This window comes from Cherax quadricarinatus, chromosome 42, assembly GCF_038502225.1.
Source record: "Cherax quadricarinatus isolate ZL_2023a chromosome 42, ASM3850222v1, whole genome shotgun sequence".
In the NCBI taxonomy this organism is placed as follows: domain Eukaryota; kingdom Metazoa; phylum Arthropoda; class Malacostraca; order Decapoda; family Parastacidae; genus Cherax; species Cherax quadricarinatus.
The window spans coordinates 30411229-30433649 of record NC_091333.1 but is presented as its reverse complement, the minus strand read 5'-3'; the positions used below and the strand labels follow the sequence as shown (position 1 = coordinate 30433649).

General features: G+C 40.7%; 1 protein-coding gene across 2 annotated transcripts in view; it reads right to left on the bottom strand.

The window, feature by feature from the left end:
- LOC128695552 (alpha-(1,6)-fucosyltransferase-like) overlaps positions 1 to 22421 on the bottom strand; it is a 136849-nt gene that overhangs the window by 63933 nt on the left and 50495 nt on the right. For both annotated transcript variants that reach the window (XM_070093166.1, XM_053786227.2), the window contains exon 2: positions 6945 to 7069. In XM_070093166.1, the coding sequence (XP_069949267.1) occupies positions 6945 to 7057 (113 nt within the window). In that variant the 5' untranslated portion in view covers positions 7058 to 7069. The remainder of the gene's footprint in view (positions 1 to 6944; positions 7070 to 22421) is intronic.

Genomic DNA, 22421 nt, shown 5'->3' with positions numbered 1-22421 from the left:
CCGTTTGCGGTCTTCTTTGCCCTTCCCCAATCATCATGACTTTGCACTTGATGGGGTTGTACTCCAGGAGCCAATTGCTGGACCAGGTCTGCAGCCTGTCCAGATCTCTTTGTAGTTCTGCCTGGTCTTCGATCGAATGAATTCTTCTCATCAACTTCACGTCATCTGCAAACAGGGACACTTCGGCGTCTATTCATTCCGTCATGTCGTTCACAAATACCAGAAACAGCACTGGTCCTAGCACTCACCCCTGTGGGACCCCGCTGGTCACAGGTTCCCACTCTGACACCTCGCCACGTGCCATGACTCACTGCTGTCTTCCTGACAAGTATTCCCTGATCCTTTGTAGTGCCTTCCCTGTTATCCCTGCTTGGTCCTCCGGTTTTTGCACTAATCTCCTGTGTGGAACTGTGTCAAACGCCTTCTTGCAGTCCAAGAATATGTAATCCACCCACCCCTCTCTCTCTCTCTTGTCACCATGTCATAGAACTCCAGTAGGTTTGTGACACAGGTTTTCCCGTTCCTGAAACCATGTTGGCTGCTGTTGATGAGATCATTCCTTTCTAGGTGTTCCACCACTCTTCTCCTGATAATCTTTTCCATAACTTTGCATACTATACATGTCAGTGACACTGGTCTGTAGTTTAGTATGTATGTATGTATGTATGTATGTATGTATGTATGTATGTATGTATGTATGTATGTATGTATGTATGTATGTATGTACGTATGTACTCACCTAATTGTGCTCACCTAATTGTGGTTGCAGGGGTTGAGACTCAGCTCCTGGCCCCCGCCTCTTCACCGACCACTACTAGGTCCTCTCTCCCCCTGCTCCAAGAGTTTTATCATACCTCGTCTTAAAACTATGTATAGTTCCTGCCTCCACTACATCGCTTGCCAGACTATTCCACTTCCTAACTACTCTATGACTGAAGAAATACTTCCTAACATCCCTTTGACTCATCTGAGTCTTCAGCTTCCAATTGTGACCCCTTGTTTCTGTGTCCCATCTCTGGAACATCCTGTCTCTGTCCGCCTTGTCTATTCCACGCAGTATTTTGTATGTCGTTATCATGTCTCCCCTGACTCTCCTGTCCTCCAGTGTTGTCAGACCGATTTCCCTTAACCTTGCTTCATAGGACATTCCCCTTAGCTCTGGAACTAGCCTTCTTGCAAACCTTTGCCCTTTCTTTAATTTCTTGACGTGTTTGACAAGATGTGGGTTCCAAAATGGTGCTGCGTACTCCAGTATGGGCATGACGTTCACAGTGTATAAAGTCTTGAACGATTCCTTACTGAGGAACCGGAACGCTATTCTCAGGTTTGCCAAGCGCCCATATGCCGCAGCAGTTATCTGGTTAATGTGTGCTTCTGGTGATGTACTCGGTATTATACTCACTCCTAGGTCTTTCTCCTTGAGTGAGGTTTGCAGCCTTTGGCAACCTAGACTATACTCTGTCTGCGGTCTTCTTTGCCCTCCTCCGATCTTCATGACTTTGCATTTGGCGGGGTTAAATTCTAGGAGCCAGTTTCTGGACGACACATCCAGCCTGTCCAGGTTTTTTTGTAGACCTGTCTGGTCCGCGTCTGATTTAATTCTCCTCATTAACTTCACGTCATCTGCAAACAGATACACTTCTGAGTCTATCCCTTCCGTCATGTCGTTCACATTTACCAAGAATAGCACTGGTCCCAGGAGTGACCCCTGTGGGACCCCGCTCGTCACTGGCGCCCACTGTGATACCTCATCACTGACCATGACTCGCTGTTGCCTCCCTGTTAGGTATTCTCTGATCCATTGCAGTGCCCGTCCTGTTATACGTGCCTGTTCCTCTAGCTTCTGTACTAATCTCTTGTGAGGAACTGTGTCGAAGGCCTTCTTGCAGTCCAAGAAAATGCAATCAACCCACCCCTCCCTCTCATTTCATACTTCAGTTACCTTGTCCTAAAACTCTAGTAGGTTTGTGACACAGGATTTGCCTTCCATGAATCTGTGCTGGCTGTCGTTTATAATCTTGTTCCGCTCCAGGTGCTCCACCACTCTCCTCCTGATAATCTTTTCCAAGACTTTGTATAATATACAAGTCAGTGACACAGGTCTATAATTTAGTGCATAATTTCTGTGTCCCTTCTTAAAGATGATGACTACATTTGCCTTCTTCCATACTTCAGGTAGTTGCCCAGTTTCAAGGGAAGTGTTGAAGATTGTGGTTAGTGGCACACGTAGTGTCCCTGCTCCCTTTGTAAGGACCCATGGAGAGATGTTGTCCGGTCCCATCTCCTTTGAGGTATCAAGGTCACTTAGGAGCTTCTCTGCCTCCTCCTCAGTTGTGTGTAATTCATCCAACACTTGTTGGTATATCCCTTGTTGCTGTACGCCACTGTTTTGTCTTACCGTTGTTCCTTCAGCCTCCACTGTATATACTTCCTGAAATCTCATGTTGAGCTCCTCACATACCTCCTGGTCGTTTCTTATGAGCTCCCCACCATCTTTCCTCAGCCTGATTACCTGGTCCTTGAGAGTTGTCTTCCTCCTGAAGTGGCTGTAGAGTAGTTTCGGGTCAGACTTGGCTTTCGATGCTATGTCATTTTCATACTGCCGCTGGGCCTCCCTTCTTATCTGTGCATACTCGTTTCTGGCTCGTCGACTAATCTCTTTATTCTCCTGAGTCTTTTGCCTTCTGTACTTTTTCCATTCTCTAGAGCACTTAGTTTTTGCCTCCCTGCACCTTCGGGAAAACCAAGGGCTCGTTTTGTATGTATGTATGTATGTATGTATGTATGTATGTATGTATGTATGTATGTATGTATGTATGTATGTATGTATGTATGTATGTGTGTGTGTATGTATGTAGTATGTATGTATGTTGGAGCAGCAACCTTGATCAAAGAAATATTAAGTATTATATAATTTATGCATGTTTGTTTGTATGTATGTATGTATGTATGTATGTATGTATGTATGTATGTATGTATGTATGTATGTATGTATGTATGTACATATGTTGGGGCGGCAACCTTGATCAAAGAAATATTGAGTATTATAAAATTTTTGTATGTATGTATGTATGTATGTATGTATGTATGTATGTATGTATGTATGTATGTATGTATGTATGTATGAATGTATGCATGTATGTATGTATGTATGTATGTATGTATGTATGTATGTATGTATTTATGTATGTATGGTCAGATCACTGACAGTGATAAGGATATGTGTGAAATTCTCAATACCTACTTCCTCTCAGTTTTCACCCAGGAAAATACTGGCGATATTCTTGAAATAATAGATTATGTAAAACAGGATAATAAACTACGGATGATTGCAGTAACTAGTGACATGGTCCTCAGACAAATAGAGTAACTAAAATCTAACTAATCCCCAGGCCCTGATGAACTGTTTGCAAGGGTGTTAAAGGAATGTATAGAGGACACAGGTCTTATTGTTGTATACTCACAAACACAGGTCTTATTGTTGTATACTCACAAACACAGGTCTTATTGTTGTATACTCACAAACACAGGTCTTCTTGTTGTATACTCACAAACACAGGTCTTCTTGTTGTATACTCAAAAACACAGGTCTTCTTGTTGTATACTCACAAACACAGGTCTTCTTGTTGTATACTCACAAACACAGGTCTCCTTGTTGTATACTCACAAACACAGGTCTTCTTGTTGTATACTCACAAACACAGGTCTTATTGTTGTATACTCACAAACACAGGTCTTCTTGTTGTATACTCACAAACACAGGTCTTCTTGTTGTATACTCAAAAACACAGGTCTTCTTGTTGTATACTCACAAACACAGGTCTTCTTGTTGTATACTCACAAACACAGGTCTTATTGTTGTATACTCACAAACACAGGTCTTCTTGTTGTATACTCACAAACACAGGTCTTCTTGTTGTATACTCACAAACACAGGTCTTATTGTTGTATACTCACAAACACAGGTCTTCTTGTTGTATACTCACAAACACAGGTCTTCTTGTTGTATACTCACAAACACAGGTCTTCTTGTTGTATACTCACAAACACAGGTCTTATTGTTGTATACTCACAAACACAGGTCTTATTGTTGTATACTCACAAACACAGGTCTTCTTGTTGTATACTCACAAACACAGGTCTTCTTGTTGTATACTCACAAACACAGGTCTTATTGTTGTATACTCACAAACACAGGTCTTATTGTTGTATACTCACAAACACAGGTCTTCTTGTTGTATACTCACAAACACAGGTCTTCTTGTTGTATACTCACAAACACAGGTCTTATTGCTGTATACTCACAAGCACAGGTCTTCTTGTTGTATACTCACAAACACAGGTCTTCTTGTTGTATACTCACAAACACTGGTCTTCTTGTTGTATACTCACAAACACAGGTCTTCTTGTTCTATACTCAAAAACACAGGTCTTCTTGTTGTATACTCACAAACACAGGTCTTCTTGTTGTATACTCACAAACACAGGTCTCCTTGTTGTATACTCACAAACACAGGTCTTCTTGTTGTATACTCAAAAACACAGGTCTTCTTGTTGTATACTCACAAACACAGGTCTTCTTGTTGTATACTCACAAACACAGGTCTCCTTGTTGTATACTCACAAACACAGGTCTTCTTGTTGTATACTCACAAACACAGGTCTTATTGTTGTATACTCACAAACACAGGTCTTCTTGTTGTATACTCACAAACACAGGTCTTCTTGTTGTATACTCAAAAACACAGGTCTTCTTGTTGTATACTCACAAACACAGGTCTTCTTGTTGTATACTCACAAACACAGGTCTTCTTGTTGTATACTCAAAAACACAGGTCTTCTTGTTGTATACTCACAAACACAGGTCTTATTGTTGTATACTCACAAACACAGGTCTTCTTGTTGTATACTCACAAACACAGGTCTTATTGTTGTATACTCACAAACACAGGTCTTATTGTTGTATACTCACAAACACAGGTCTTATTGTTGTATACTCACAAACACAGGTCTTCTTGTTGTATACTCACAAACACAGGTCTTCTTGTTGTATACTCACAAACACAGGTCTTATTGTTGTATACTCACAAACACAGGTCTTCTTGTTGTATACTCACAAACACAGGTCTTCTTGTTGTATACTCACAAACACTGGTCTTCTTGTTGTATACTCACAAACACAGGTCTTCTTGTTCTATACTCAAAAACACAGGTCTTCTTGTTGTATACTCACAAACACAGGTCTTCTTGTTGTATACTCACAAACACAGGTCTCCTTGTTGTATACTCACAAACACAGGTCTTCTTGTTGTATACTCAAAAACACAGGTCTTCTTGTTGTATACTCACAAACACAGGTCTTCTTGTTGTATACTCACAAACACAGGTCTCCTTGTTGTATACTCACAAACACAGGTCTTCTTGTTGTATACTCACAAACACAGGTCTTATTGTTGTATACTCACAAACACAGGTCTTCTTGTTGTATACTCACAAACACAGGTCTTCTTGTTGTATACTCAAAAACACAGGTCTTCTTGTTGTATACTCACAAACACAGGTCTTCTTGTTGTATACTCACAAACACAGGTCTTATTGTTGTATACTCACAAACACAGGTCTTCTTGTTGTATACTCACAAACACAGGTCTTCTTGTTGTATACTCACAAACACAGGTCTTGTTGTTGTATACTCACAAACACAGGTCTTCTTGTTGTATACTCACAAACACAGGTCTTCTTGTTGTATACTCACAAACACAGGTCTTCTTGTTGTATACTCACAAACACAGGTCTTATTGTTGTATACTCACAAACACAGGTCTTATTGTTGTATACTCACAAACACAGGTCTTCTTGTTGTATACTCACAAACACAGGTCTTCTTGTTGTATACTCACAAACACAGGTCTTATTGTTGTATACTCACAAACACAGGTCTTCTTGTTGTATACTCACAAACACAGGTCTTCTTGTTGTATACTCACAAACACTGGTCTTCTTGTTGTATACTCACAAACACAGGTCTTCTTGTTCTATACTCAAAAACACAGGTCTTCTTGTTGTATACTCACAAACACAGGTCTTCTTGTTGTATACTCACAAACACAGGTCTTCTTGTTGTATACTCACAAACACAGGTCTTCTTGTTGTATACTCACAAACACTGGTCTTCTTGTTGTATACTCACAAACACTGGTCTTCTTGTTGTATACTCACAAACACTGGTCTTCTTGTTGTATACTCACAAACACAGGTCTTCTTGTTGTATACTCACAAACACAGGTCTTCTTGTTGTATACTCACAAACACAGGTCTTCTTGTTGTATACTCACAAACACAGGTCTTCTTGTTGTATACTCACAAACACAGGTCTTCTTGTTGTATACTCACAAACACAGGTCTTCTTGTTGTATACTCACGAACACAGGTCTTCTTGTTGTATACTCACAGACACAGGTCTTGTTGTATACTCACAAACACAAGTCTTGTTGTATACTCACAGACACAGGTCTTCTTGTTGTATACTCACAGACACAGGTCTTCTTGTTGTATGCTCACAAACACAGGTTTTCTTGTATACTCACAGGCGCAGTAAAGGACTACTCCACCAATAAAGTAATCCATCACTACAGACTAAGTAATCCAAGTAACCTCTTCTCGTTTTCACTTAAATTTACGTCAATATATATTTTTTTTTAATAATTATAATCCATTTTGTTTTCCTTGGCAGTAGATAAAAGTTCCTGCCGACCGTCTATCATTTAGATTCAGTAATTACTTGACACACCTCCTCAACAACATTACAGAACCTTACAGTATTACGCCATATTCACTTTTAACAGAGAAATTTACACTTTAATTAGAGATATATATATTAATAAAAATATATTACAGTATACAAGAGTTGTTAACAGCAGATATACCGGTATATTTTATCTTACCAGTTAATTACGGATGATGGTGAGAAGTTGAGTGCCAGAGAGAGAAGCGTTGTCACCAGAGCTGTCATCACTAACACAACGATGCACATCTTTGACTCTCGTAGCGTTCCCATTCTGATTACCTGCTGAAAGTTCCGGTTAGACCCAAGGTATAGCATCATAGGTGTAACATAAGGTATAGCATCATGGGTGTAACACAAGGTATAGCATCATGGGTGTAACACAAGGTATAGCATCATGGGTGTAACACAAGGTATAGCATCATGGGTGTAACACAAGGTATAGCTTCATGGGTGTAACACAAGGTATACCTTCATGGGTGCGACAAAAGGTATACCATCATGGGTGTAACACAAGGAATAGCATCATGGGTGTAACACAAGGTATAGCATCATGGGTGCAACACAAGGTATAGCATCATGGGTGTAACACAAGGTATAGCATCATGGGTGAAACACAAGGCATAGATCATGGGTGTAAAACAAGGTATACCATCATGGGTGTAACACAAGGTATAGTATCATAGGTGTAACACAAGGTCTAGCATCATGGGTGTAGCACAAGGTATAGCATCATGGGTGTAACACAAGGTCTAGCATCATGGGTGTAGCACAAGGTATAGCATCATGGGTGTAACACAAGGTCTAGCATCATGGGTGTAGCACAAGGTATAGCATCATGGGTGTAACACAAGGCATAGCATCATGGGTGTAAAACAAGGTATAGCATCATGGGTGTAAAACAAGGTATAGCATCATGGGTGTAACACAAGGTATAGCATCATGGGTGCGACAAAAGGTATAGCATCATGGGTATAACACAAGGTACATCATCATGGGTGTAACACAAGGTATAGCATCATTGGTGTAACACAAGGTATAGCATCATAGGTGTAACACATGGTATAACATCATGGGTGTAACACAAGGTATAGCATCTTGGGTGTAACACAAGGTATAGCCTCATGGGTGTAACACAAGGTATAGCATCATAGGTGTAACACATGGTATAGCATAATAAGTGTAACACAAGGTATAGCATCATGGGTATAACACAAGGTATAGCATCATGGGTGTAACACAAGGTATAGCTTCATGGATGTAACACAAGGTATAGCATCATGGGTGTAACACAAGGTATAGCATCATGGGTGTAGCACAAGGTATAGCATCATGGGTGTAACACAAGGTCTAGCATCATGGGTGTAGCACAAGGTATAGCATCATGGGTGTAACACAAGGCATAGCATCATGGGTGTAAAACAAGGTATAGCATCATGGGTGTAAAACAAGGTATAGCATCATGGGTGTAACACAAGGTATAGCATCATGGGTGCGACAAAAGGTATAGCATCATGGGTATAACACAAGGTACATCATCATGGGTGTAACACAGGGTATAGCATCATTGGTGTAACACAAGGTATAGCATCATAGGTGTAACACATGGTATAGCATCATGGGTGTAACACAAGGTATAGCATGATGGGTGTAACACAAGGTATAGCATCATGAGTGTAGCACAAGGTACAGCATCATGTGTGCGAAAAAAGGTATAGCATCATGGGTGTATCACAAGGTATAGCATCATGGGTGTAATACAAGGTATAGCATCATGGTTGAAACACAAGGTATAGCATCATTGGTGCAACACAAGGCTAGCGTCATGGGTGTAACAAAAAGTATAGCATTATGGGTGTAACACAAAGTATAGCATCATGGGTATAACACAAGGTATAGCAAGAAGGGTGCAACACAAGGTATAGCATCATGGGTGTAACACAAGGTATAGCATCATGGGTGTAACACAAGGTATAGCATCATGGGTGTAACTCAAGGTATAGCATCATGGGTGTAACACAAGGTATAGCATCATGGGTGTAACTCAAGGTATAGCATCATGGGTGTAACTCAAGGTAAAGCTTCATGGGTATAACACAAGGTATAGCATCATGGGTATAACACAAGATATAGTATCAGGAGTGTAACACAAGGTATAGCATCATGGATATAACACAAGGTATAGCATCATGGGTGTAACACAAGGTATAGCATCATGGGTGTAACACAAGTTATAGCATCTTTGGTGAAACATATGGTATAGCATCATGGGTGTAAAACAAGGTATAGCATCATGGGTGTAACACATTGTATAGCATCAAGGGTAGCGACAAAAGGTATAGCATCATGGGTACGTGGCGAGGTGTCAGAGTGGGCACCTGTGACCAGCGGGGTCCCACAGGGGTCAGTCCTAGGACCAGTGCTGTTTCTGGTATTTGTGAACGACATGACGGAAGGAATAGACACCAAAGTGTCCCTGTTTGTAGATGACGTGAAGTTGATGAGAAGAATTCATTCGTTCGAAGACCAGACAGAACTACAAAGGGATCTGGACAGGCTGCAGACCTTGTCCAGCAATTGGCTCCTGGAGTTCAACCCCACCAAGTGCAAAGCCATGAAGATTGCTGAAGGGCAAAGAAGACCGCGGAAGGAGTACAGTCTAAGAGGCCAGAGACTACAAACCTCACTCAAGGAAAAAGGTCTTGGGGTGAGTATAACACCAGGCACATCTCCTGAAGCGCACATCAACCAAATAACTGCTGCAGCATATGGGCGCCTAGCAAACCTCAGAACAGCATTCCGACATCTCAATAAGGAATCGTTCAGGACCCTGTACACCGTGTACGTTAGGCCAATATTGGAGTACGCGGCCCCAGTTTGGAACCCACACCTAGCCAAGCAAGTAAAGAAACTAGAGAAAGTGCAAAGGTTTGCAGCAAGACTAGTATCAGAGTTAAGAGGTATGTCCTACGAGGAGAGGTTAAGGGAAATCAACCTGACTACACTGGAGGACAGGAGAGATAGGGGGGACATGATAACGACATACAAAATACTGAGAGAAATTGACAAGGAGGACAAAGACAGGATGTTCCAGAGATGGGACACAGCACCAAGGGGGCACAGTTGGAAGTTGAAGACACAGATGAATCACAGGGATGTTAGGAAGTATTTCTTCAGCCATAGAGAAGTCATTAAGTGGAATAGTTTTGTAAGCGATGTAGTGGAGGAAGGATCCAAACATAGCTTTAAGCAGAGGTATGATCAAGCTCAAGGTTCAGGGAGAGTGACCTAGTAGCGACCAGTAAAAAGGCGGGGCCAGGAGCTTGCACTCGACCCCTGCAACCTCAACTAGGTGAGTACAAGGTATAGCATCTTGGGTGTAACGCAAGGTATAGCATCATGGGTGTAACACAAGGTATAGCATCATGGGTGTAACACAAGGTATAGCATCATAAGTGAAACACAAGGTATAGCATCATGGGTGTAACACAAGGCATAGCATCATGCATGTAACACAAGATATAGCATCATAGGTGTAACACAAGGTATAGCATCATAGGTGTAACACAAGGTATAGCATCATGCATGTAACACAAGATATAGCATCATAGGTGTAACACAAGGTATAGCATCATGGGTGTAACATAAGGTATACCATCATGGATGTAACACAAGGTATAGCATCATAGGTGTAACACAAGGTATAGCATCATTGCTGTAAACACAAGGTATAGCATCATGGGTGTAACACAAGGTATAGCATCATGAGTGTAACACAAGGTATAGCATCATGGGCGTAACACAAGGTATAGCATTATGGGTGTAACACAAGGTATAGCATCATGGGTGTAACACAAGGTATAGCATCATGTGTGTAACACAAGGTATAGCATCATGGGTGTAACGCAAGGTCTAGCATCATGAGTGTAGCACAAGGTATAGCATCATGGGTGCAACACAAGGTATAGCATCGTGGGTGTAACACAAGGTATAGCATCATGGGTGTAACACAAGGTATAGCATCATAGGTGTAACAGAAGGAATAGCATCATGGGTGTAACACAAGGTACAACATCATGGGTGTAACACAAGGTATAGCATCATGGGTGTAACACAAGGTATAACATCATGGCTGTAACACAATGTATAGCATCAGGGGTGTAACACAAAAGTATAGCATAATGGGTGTAACACAAGCTATAGCATCATGGGTGTAACACAAGTTATAGCGTCATAGGAGTAACACAAGGTATAGCATCATGGGTGTAACACAAGGTATAGCATCATGGGTGGAACACAAGGTATAGCATTATGGGTGTAACACAAGGTATAGCATCATGGGTGTAACACAAGGTATAGCATCATAGGTGTAACACAAGATACAGCATCATTGGCATAACAAAAGGTATAGCATCATAGGTGTAACACAAGGTATAGCAGCGTAGGTGTAACACAAGGTATAGCATCATAGGTGTAACACAAGGTATAGGATCATAGGTGTAACACAAGGTATAGCATCAGGGGTGTAACACAAGGTATAGAATCATGGGTGTAACACAAGGTATAGCATCATGGGTGTAACACAAGGAATAGCGTCATGGGTGTAAACACAAGGTATAGCGTCATGGGTGTAACACAAGGTATAGCATCATGGGTGTAACACAAGGTATATCATCATGAGTGTAACACAAGGTATAGCATCATGGGTGTAACACAATATATAGCATCATGGGCATAACAAAAGGTATAGCATCATAGGTGTAACACAAGGTATTGCAGCGTAGGTGTAACACAAGGTATAGCATCATGGGCGTAACACAAGGTATAGCATCATAGGTGTAACACAAGGTATAGCATCATGGGTTTAACACAATGTATAGCATCGTGGGTGTAACACAATGTATACCATCACGGGTGTAACACAAGGTATAGCATCATGGGTGTAAACACAAGGTATAGCGTCATGGGTGTAATACAAGGTATAGCATCATGGGTGTAACACAAGGTATAGCAGCATAGGTGTAACACAAGCTATAGCTTCATAGGTGTAACACAAGGTATAGCATCATGGGTGTAACACAAGGTACAGCATCATGGGTGTAACACAAAGTATAGCATCATGGGTGTAACACAAGGTATAGCATAATGGGTGTAACACAATGTATAGCATCATGGGTGTAACACAAGGTATAGCATCATGGGTGTATCACAACGTATAGCAGCATAGGAGTAACCCAAGGTATAGCATCATGGGTGTAACACAAGGTACAGCATCATGGATGTAACACAAGGTATAGCATCATGGGTGTAACACAAGGTATAGCAGCATAGGTATAACACAAGGTATAGCATCATGGGTGTAACACAAGGTATAGCATCATGGGTGTAACACAAGTTATAGCAGCATGGGTGTAACGCAAGGTATAGCATCATGTGTGTAACACGAGGAATAGCATCATGGGTGTAACACATGGTATTGCATCATGGGTGTAACACAAGGTGTAGCATCATGGGTGTAACACAAGGTATAGCATCATGGGTGTAACACAAGAAATAGCATCATGTGTGTAACACAAGGTATAGCATCATTGGTGTAACACAAGGTATAGCATCATGGGTGTAACACAAGGTATAGCTTCATGGGTGCGACAAAAGGCATAGCATCGTGGGTGTAAACACAAGGTATAGCATCATGGGTGTAACACAAGGTATAGCATCATGGGTGTAACACAAGGTATAGCATCATGGGTGTAACACAAGGTATAGCATCATTTGTGTAACACAAGGTATAGCATCATGGGTGTAACGCAAGGTATAGCAACATGGGTGTAACACAAGGTATAGCATCATGGGTGTAACAAAAGGTATAGCATCATGGGTGTAACACAAGGTATAGCATCATGGGTGTATCACAAGGTATAGCATCATGGGTGTAACACAAGGGATAGCAACATGGGTGTAATACAAGGTATAACATCATGGGTGTAACACAAGGTATAGCATCATGGGTGTAACACAAGGTATAGCATCTTTGGTGTAACACAAGGTATAGCATCATCGGTGTAACACAAGGTATAACATCATGGGTGTAACACAAGGTATAGCAACATGGGTGTAACACAAGGTATAGCATCATGGGTGTAACACAAGGTATAGCATCATGGGTGTAACACAGGGTATAGCATCATGGGTGTAACACAAGGTATAGCATCATGGGTGCGACACAAGGTATAGCAACATGGGTGTAACACAAGGTATAGCATCATTGGTGTAACACAAGGTATAGCGTCATGGGTGTAACACAAGGTATAGCATCATTTGTTTAAAACAAGGTATAGCATCATGGGTGTAACACAAGGTATAGCAACATGGGTGTAACACAAAGTATAGCATCATTGGTGTAACACAAGGTATAGCATCATGGGTGTAACACAAGGTATAGCAACATGGGTGTAACACAAGCTATACCATCATGGGTGTAACACAAGGTATAGCATCATGGGTGTAACACAAGGTATAGCATCATGGGTGTAACACAAGGTATAGCATCATGGGTGCGACACAAGGTATAGCAACATGGGTGCAACACAAGTTGTAGCATCACTGGTGTAACACAAGGTATAGCGTCATGGGTGTAACACAAGGTATAGCATCATGGGTGTAAACACAAATTATTGCGTCATGGGTGTAACACAAGGTATAGCAGCATAGGTGTACCACAAGGTATAGCATCGTGGGTGTAACACAAGGTACAGCATCATGGGTGTAACACAAGGTATAGCATCATGGGTGTAACACAAGGTATAGCATAATGGGTGTAACACAATGTATAGCTTCATGGGTGTAACACAAGGTATAGCATCATGGGTGTAACACAACGTATAGCAGCATAGGAGTAACCCAAGGTATAGCATCATGGGTGTAACACAAGGTACAGCATCATGGATGCAACACAAGGTATAGCATCGTGGGTGTAACACAAGGTATAGCAGCATAGGTGTAACACAAGGTATAGCATCATGGGTGTAACACAAGATATAACATGATAATTGTAACACAAGCTATAGCATCATGGGTGTAACACAAGGTATAGCATCATGGGTGTAACACAAGGTATAGCAGCATGGGTGTAACGCAAGGTATAGCATCACGGGTGTAACACGAGGTATAGCATCATGGGTGTAAGACAAGGTATAGCATCATGGGTGTAACACAAGGTATAGCATCATGGGTGTAACACAAGGTATAGCATCATTGGTGTAACACAAGGTATAGCATCATGGGTGTAACACAAGGTATAGCTTCATGGGTGCGACAAAAGGCATAGCATCATGGGTGTAACACAAGGTATAGCATCATGGGTGTAACACAAGGTATAGCATCATGGTTGTAACACAAGGTATAGCATCATGGGTGTAACACAAGGTATAGCATCATTGGTGTAACACAAGGTATAGCATCATGGGTGTAACACAAGGTATAGCAACATGGGTGTAACACAAGGTATAGCATCATGGGTGTAACACAAGGTATAGCATCATGGGTGTAACACAAGGTATAGCATCATGGGTGTATCACAAGGTATAGCATCATGGGTGTAACACAAGGTATAGCAACATGGGTGTAACACAAGGCATAGCATCATGGGTGTAACACAAGGTATAGCATCATGGGTGTAACACAAGGTATAGCATCATGGGTGTAACACAAGGTATAGCATCAAGGGTGTAACACAAGGTATAGCATCATTGTGTAACACAAGGTATAGCATCATGGGTGTAACACAAGGTATAGCATCATGGGTGTAACACAAGGTATAGCTTCATGGGTGCGACAAAAGGCATAGCATCATGGGTGTAACACAAGGTATAGCATCATGGGTGTAACACAAGGTATAGCATCATGGGTGTAACACAAGGTATAGCTTCATGGGTGCGACAAAAGGCATAGCATCATGGGTGTAACACAAGGTATAGCATCATGGGTGTAAGACAAGGTATAGCATCATGGGTGTAACACAAGGTATAGCATCATTGGTGTAACACAAGGTATAGCATCACGGGTGTAACACAAGGTATAGCAACATGGGTGAAACACAAGGTATAGCATCATGGGTGTAACACAAGGTATAGCATCATGGGTGTAACACAAGGTATAGCATCATGGGTGTATCATAAGGTATAGCATCATGGGTGTAACACAAGGTATAGCAACATGGGTGTAACACAGGGTATAGCATCATGGGTGTAACACAAGGTATAGCATCATGGGTGTAACACAAGGTATAGCATCATGGGTGTAACACAAGGTATAGCATCATGGATGTAACACAAGGTATAGCAACATGGGTGTAACACAAGGTATAGCATCATTGGTGTAACACAAGGTATAGCATCATGGGTGTAACACAAGGTATAGCATCATGGGTGTAACACAAGTTATATCATCATGGGTGTAACACAAGGTATAGCATCATGGGTGTAACACAAGGTATAGCATCATGTGTGCGACAAAAGGTATAGCAACAGGGGTGTAACACAAGGTATAGCATCATTGGTGTAACACAAGGTATAGCGTCATGGGTGTAACACAAGGTATAGCATCATGGGTGTAACACAAGGTATAGCATCATGGGTGTAACACAAGGTATAGCAACATGGGTGTAACACAAGGTATAGCATCATTGGTGTAACACAAGGTATAGCATCATGGGTTTAACACAAGGTATAGTAACATGGGTGTAACACAATGTATAGCATCATGGGTGTAACACAAGGTATAGCATCATGGGTGTAACACAAGGTATAGCATCATGGGTGTAACACAAGGTATAGCATCATGGGTGCGACACAAGGTATAGCAATATGGGTGTAACACAAGGTGTAGCATCACTGGTGTAACACAAGGTATAGCGTCATGGGTGTAACACAAGGTATAGCATCATGGGTGTAACACAAGGTATAGCATCATGGGTGCGACACAAGGTATTGCAACATGGGTGTAACACAAGGTGTAGCATCACTGGTGTAACACAAGGTATAGCGTCATGGGTGTAACACAAATTATAGCAACATGGGTGTAACACAAGGTATAGCATCATGGGTGTAACACAAGGTATAGCTTCATGGGTGTAACACAAGGTATAGCATCATGGGTGTAACACAAGGTATAGCGTCATGGGTGTAACACAAGGTATAGCAACATGGGTGTAACACAAGGTATAGCATCATGGGTGTAACACGAGGTATAGCATCATGGGTGTAACACAAGGTATAGTAACATGGGTGTAACACAAGGTATAGCATCTTGGGTGTAACACAAGGTATAGCATCATGGGTGTAACACAAGGTATAGCATCATGGGTGTAACACAAGGTATAGCATCATGGGTGCGACACAAGGTATAGCAACATGGGTGTAACACAAGGTGTAGCATCACTGGTGTAACACAAGGTATAGCGTCATGGGTGTAACACAAGGTATAGCATCATGGGTGCGACACAAGGTATAGCAACATGGGTGTAACACAAGGTGTAGCATCACTGGTGTAACACAAGGTATAGCGTCATGGGTGTAACACAAGGTATAGCAACATGGGTGTAACACAAGGTATAGCATCATGGGTGTAACACAAGGTATAGCTTCATGGGTGTAACACAAGGTATAGCATCATGGGTGTAACACAAGGTATAGCGTCATGGGTGTAACACAAGGTATAGCAACATGGGTGTAACACAAGGTATAGCATCATGGGTGTAACACAAGGTATGGCAACATGGGTGTAACACGAGGTATAGCATCATGGGTGTAACACAAGGTATAGCATCATTGGTGTAACACGAGGTATAGCATCATGGGTGTAACACAAGGTATAGCATCATGGGTGTAACACGAGGTGTAGCATCATGGGTGTAACACGAGGTATAGCATCATGGGTGTAACACAAGGTATAGCTTCATGGGTGTAACACAAGGTATAGCGTCATGGGTGTAACACGAGGTATAGCATCATAGGTGTAACACAAGGTATAGCATCATGGGTGTAACACGAGGTGTAGCATCATGGGTGTAACACAAGGTATAGCATCATGGGTGTAACACGAGGTATAGCATCATGGGTGTAACACAAGGTATAGCATCATGGGTGTAACACGAGGTATAGTATCATGGGTGTAACACAAGGTATAGCATCATGGGTGTAACACAAGGTATAGCATCATGGGTGTAACACAAGGTATAGCATCATGGGTGTAACACAAGGTATAGCATCATGGGTGTAACACAAGGTATAGCATCATGGGTGTAACACAAGGTATAGCATCATGGGTGTAACACGAGGTATAGCATCATGGGTGTAACACGAGGTATAGCATCATGGGTGTAACACAAGGTATAGCATCATGGGTTTAACACAAGGTATAGCATCATGGGTGTAACACGAGGTATAGCATCATGGGTGTAGCACAAGGTATAGCATCATGGGTGTAACACAAGGTATAGCATCATGGGTGTAACACAAGGTATAGCATCGTGGGTGTAACACAAGGTATAGCATCATGGGTGTAACACAAGGTATAGCATCATGGGTGTAACACAAGGTATAGCATCATGGGTGTAACACAAGGTATAGCATCATGGGTGTAACACAAGGTATAGCATCATGGGTGTAACACAAGGTATAGCATCGTGGGTGTAACACAAGAAAATAAACAAAATTAATTTGCATTTGAATATGAATCGCAGAATAATGTGACATTTATTGTGGCAACGTTTCGCTCTCCAGGAGCTTTATCAAGCCATTACAAACAATACATGGACACAGAGGGTATATAAAGGCTCAGAGTGAGGTGAATACTAGTGAGGTACCTCACTAGTATTAATTACCGCTGAGGGAACAGAACAGAGGACTCACAGGTAATAACACGCTAGGGGCGAGGGGGAGGCGGGACTGGTAAAGAATAGATGGGGGAGAGGAAGTATTGTAGAATATTGTAGAATGTTGTAGAATATTGTAGAATATTGTAGAATATTGTAGAATATTGTAGAATGTTGTAGAATATTGTAGAATATTGTAGAATATTGTAGAATATTGTAGAATGTTGTAGAATATTGTAGAATATTGTAGAATATTGTAGAATATTGTAGAATATTGTAGAATGTTGTAGAATATTGTAGAATATTGTAGAATATTGTAGAATATTGTAGAATGTTGTAGAATATTGTAGAATATTGTAGAATATTGTAGAATATTGTAGAATGTTGTAGAATATTGTAGAATATTGTAGAATATTGTAGAATATTGTAGAATATTGTAGAATGTTGTAGAATATTGTAGAATATTGTAGAATATTGTAGAATATTGTAGAATATTGTAGAATGTTGTAGAATATTGTAGAATATTGTAGAATATTGTAGAATATTGTAGAATGTTGTAGAATAATGTAGAATATTGTAGAATATTGTAGAATATTGTAGAATATTGTAGAATGTTGTAGAATATTGTAGAATGTTGTAGAATAATGTAGAATATTGTAGAATATTGTAGAATATTGTAGAATATTGTAGAATGTTGTAGAATATTGTAGAATATTGTAGAATATTGTAGAATGTTGTAGAATATTGTAGAATATTGTAGAATATTGTAGAATATTGTAGAATATTGTAGAATATTGTAGAATATTGTAGAATGTTGTAGAATATTGTAGAATATTGTAGAATATTGTAGAATGTTGTAGAATATTGTAGAATATTGTAGAATATTGTAGAATATTGTAGAATATTGTAGAATGTTGTAGAATATTGTAGAATATTGTAGAATATTGTAGAATATTGTAGAATATTGTAGAATATTGTAGAATATTGTAGAATGTTGTAGAATATTGTAGAATATTGTAGAATATTGTAGAATATTGTAGAATATTGTAGAATGTTGTAGAATATTGTAGAATATTGTAGAATATTGTAGAATATTGTAGAATATTGTAGAATGTTGTAGAATGTTGTAGAATATTGTAGAATATTGTAGAATATTGTAGAATATTGTAGAATGTTGTAGAATATTGTAGAATATTGTAGAATATTGTAGAATATTGTAGAATATTGTAGAATGTTGTAGAATATTGTAGAATATTGTAGAATATTGTAGAATATTGTAGAATATTGTAGAATATTGTAGAATGTTGTAGAATATTGTAGAATATTGTAGAATATTGTAGAATATTGTAGAATGTTGTAGAATATTGTAGAATATTGTAGAATATTGTAGAATATTGTAGAATATTGTAGAATATTGTAGAATATTGTAGAATGTTGTAGAATATTGTAGAATATTGTAGAATATTGTAGAATATTGTAGAATATTGTAGAATGTTGTAGAATATTGTAGAATGTTGTAGAATGTTGTAGAATATTGTAGAATGTTGTAGAATATTGTAGAATATTGTAGAATATTGTAGAATGTTGTAGAATATTGTAGAATGTTGTAGAATATTGTAGAATATTGTAGAATGTTGTAGAATATTGTAGAATATTGTAGAATATTGTAGAATATTGTAGAATATTGTAGAATGTTGTAGAATATTGTAGAATATTGTAGAATATTGTAGAATATTGTAGAATATTGTAGAATGTTGTAGAATATTGTAGAATATTGTAGAATATTGTAGAATATTGTAGAATATTGTAGAATATTGTAGAATATTGTAGAATGTTGTAGAATGTTGTAGAATATTGTAGAATATTGTAGAATATTGTAGAATATTGTAGAATGTTGTAGAATGTTGTAGAATAATGGAAAGTTCGGGACTAAACCCAACTGCTAAGCAATGTAAGCCGAGACTTGGCTTACATAAGGCATCTGTATTCACCTAATTGTACTCACCTAATTGTGGTTGCAGGGGTCGAGACTCAGCTCCTGGCCCCGCCTCTTCACTGATCGCCACTGGGTCCTCCCTCTCCCTGCTCCATGAGCTTCATCATACCTCGTCTTAAAACTACGTATAGTTCCTGCCTCCACTACATCGCTTGCCAGACTATTCCACTTCCTAACAACTCTGTGGCTGAAGAAATACTTCCTAACATCCCTTTGACTCATTTGAGTCTTCAGCTTCCAATTGTGACCCCTTGTTTCTGTGTCCCATCTCTGGAGCATCCTGTCTCTGTCCACCTTGTCTATTCCACAGAGTATTTTGTATGTCGTTATCATTTTTCCCCTACCTCTCCTGTCCTCCAGTGTCGTCAGTCAGATTTCCCTTAACCTTTCTTCATAGAACATTCCCATTAGCTCTGGAACCAGCTTTGTTACAAACCTTTGCAGTTTTTCTAATTTCTTGAGGTGTTTGACCAGGTGTGGGTTCCATACTGGTGCTGCGTACTCCAGTATGGGCCTGACGTACACAGTGTATAAAGTCTTGAACGATTCCTTACTGAGGTACCGGAACGCTATTCTTAGGTTTGCCAAGCGCCCATGTGCCGCAGCAGTTATCTGGTTAATGTGTGCTACTGGCGATATACTCGGTATTATAATCACTCCTAGATCTTTCTCCCTGAGTGAGGTTTGTCGTCGCTCTCAACTGTATATCAACTGCAAGACTGGTCGCGGAAGTCGGGCGATAGCTAGGAGGGTAAGTGGCTCAAACGACACTCGCAAGCAGCTCCATCGAGATGCACAGAGAACGTCGTCCAACGTCAATGGCAGTTAAAAAAGAGTCGTAGAGAGAATGAATCGGAGAATATATTTTAGGACGTTAGGGCGTGAAACAGTGCGGGAAAATGGAGCGGGGTGCAAAAAGAGTAAGACTTACAATTTAAGTGTAGCGAGGAGATGCAGCATGTTCTTGAAAAACTAGAAAGAGACTGACAAGATTGTAAGGACGACTGACTGAGTCGTCGAGACAAGAACTTCAGTGTGTTCGTGATGTGTCTCGAGACTGTCAAGTTGTCTGTCGCAAACTGTTTTCCAGAACACATTCAAAGCTGGTGTGTTAGTCCTGAGGTGGAGAGATTCACTGGTGGCAAAAATCATCCCACTTCTCTGCCATCACTCATGGTTCTGGATACGTTGGAGCTTCAATGCAGTGATCTTACTAGACAGTGTCAAGGCAAGGGGAGAGGAAGAGATGAGAGGCCTAATAAGAGCTTTATATAAGTGCAGCTTGGATGCAGGATGTGCGTCTCTCAGTTTGTAAAGCTGTGAGAATGCAATTCCGGCAACTGCAGTCTTGGATGTGATATGCGGTTTGAGAGTCAACCCAGAGTCAAGAGAAACTCCAAGGACAACTTTAGAAGGGGATCGTGGGACTGGAGTGAGTCAATCCAGAGTCAAGAGTAACTCCAAGGACAACTTTAGAAGGGGACCGTGGGACTGGAGTGAGTCAACCCAGAGTCAAGGGTAACTCCAAGGACAACTTTAGAAGGGGACCGTGGGACTGGAGTGAGTCAACCCAGAGTCAAGAGTAACTCCAAGGACAACTTTAGAAGGGGACCGTGGGACTGGAGTGAGTCAACCCAGAGTCAAGAGTAACTCCAAGGACAACTTTAGAAGGGGACCGTGGGACTGGAGTGCGTGAGGTGCTGGTTTTGGGTACGACAGGAGCAGGGACTCCACTCCTTTCATAAATAAAAAAAAGGTGATCTTGGACTTAACGGGATTTGTCTTAATGCATAGCGCCATAACAGTTCCCATCCAGTAATCCTGTCGACCTCATGTTGTGTCCTGTGTGTAGGGAATCAGGTGTTTTCATGTGCGGTGAGTTGTGTAATGTCATCTGCATAGGAGATTGTGAATGTGTTTTGGTATAAATGTTCAAGCAAGTCATTAGTGTAGAGAATATAGACTGTAGGAGATAGCACAGAGCCTTGTGGGACTCCTGCATGAAGGGTGAAGTAGTCGGAGTATTTGTCCTTCAACTTTATGCGCATAGTTCGGTCGTCATAATAATTTCGTCATATTAACAAGGAGAGTAAAGGAGGTACAAAGTTTATATTTTAAACCATCGTGCCAAGCAGTATCAAAGGCCTTTTCAACGTCTATAGCAACAAGGGCGGTAATGCAGTCCTGAGCCTTGTGTATGCGAATATTGTTCAGGACAATGTTTAAGGCGTCCTGTGTAAAGCGGTGTTGTCGAAATCCAAATTGTCGTTCACTAAATAGGTTATTCGTCTCAAGGTGAGTTCTGAGTCTTATGTTCACAAGTTACTCAGAAGTCTTACCCAAGATTTCTAGCAGACTTATGAGCCTGTAGTTCTCAGGGTTAGTCAGGTTTAGGGATAAAGCAAGCCGTAGCAGATTTGAAAAATTGTGGGGAGTACCCAGATGCAAGGGAAGCATTGAAGAAATCAGTAAGAGCGGAAGCAACAGGGAGTGGAGGATGGCGAAGGACGGAATGAGAGAGGCCAGAAGCGCCAGGTGCTTTCTTGGGAAGACGGGTTAAAAGGGAATGAGCATCAGCGGCCGTGAAAGGAGAGTTAAGAGAATGAATGGAAGAGAGTGAATTTAGAGAGATGATAGTGTCAGGAGTGGCTAGATCATCGTGGGAAGAAACCCAGCGCTCAGTGTCAGATGAGTGTGCAAGTACAGCAGGGTCTGGAGGAGGTGGGTGGAATATGTTTTCTCAGATGTCTTCGAAGATGTTTACAGCC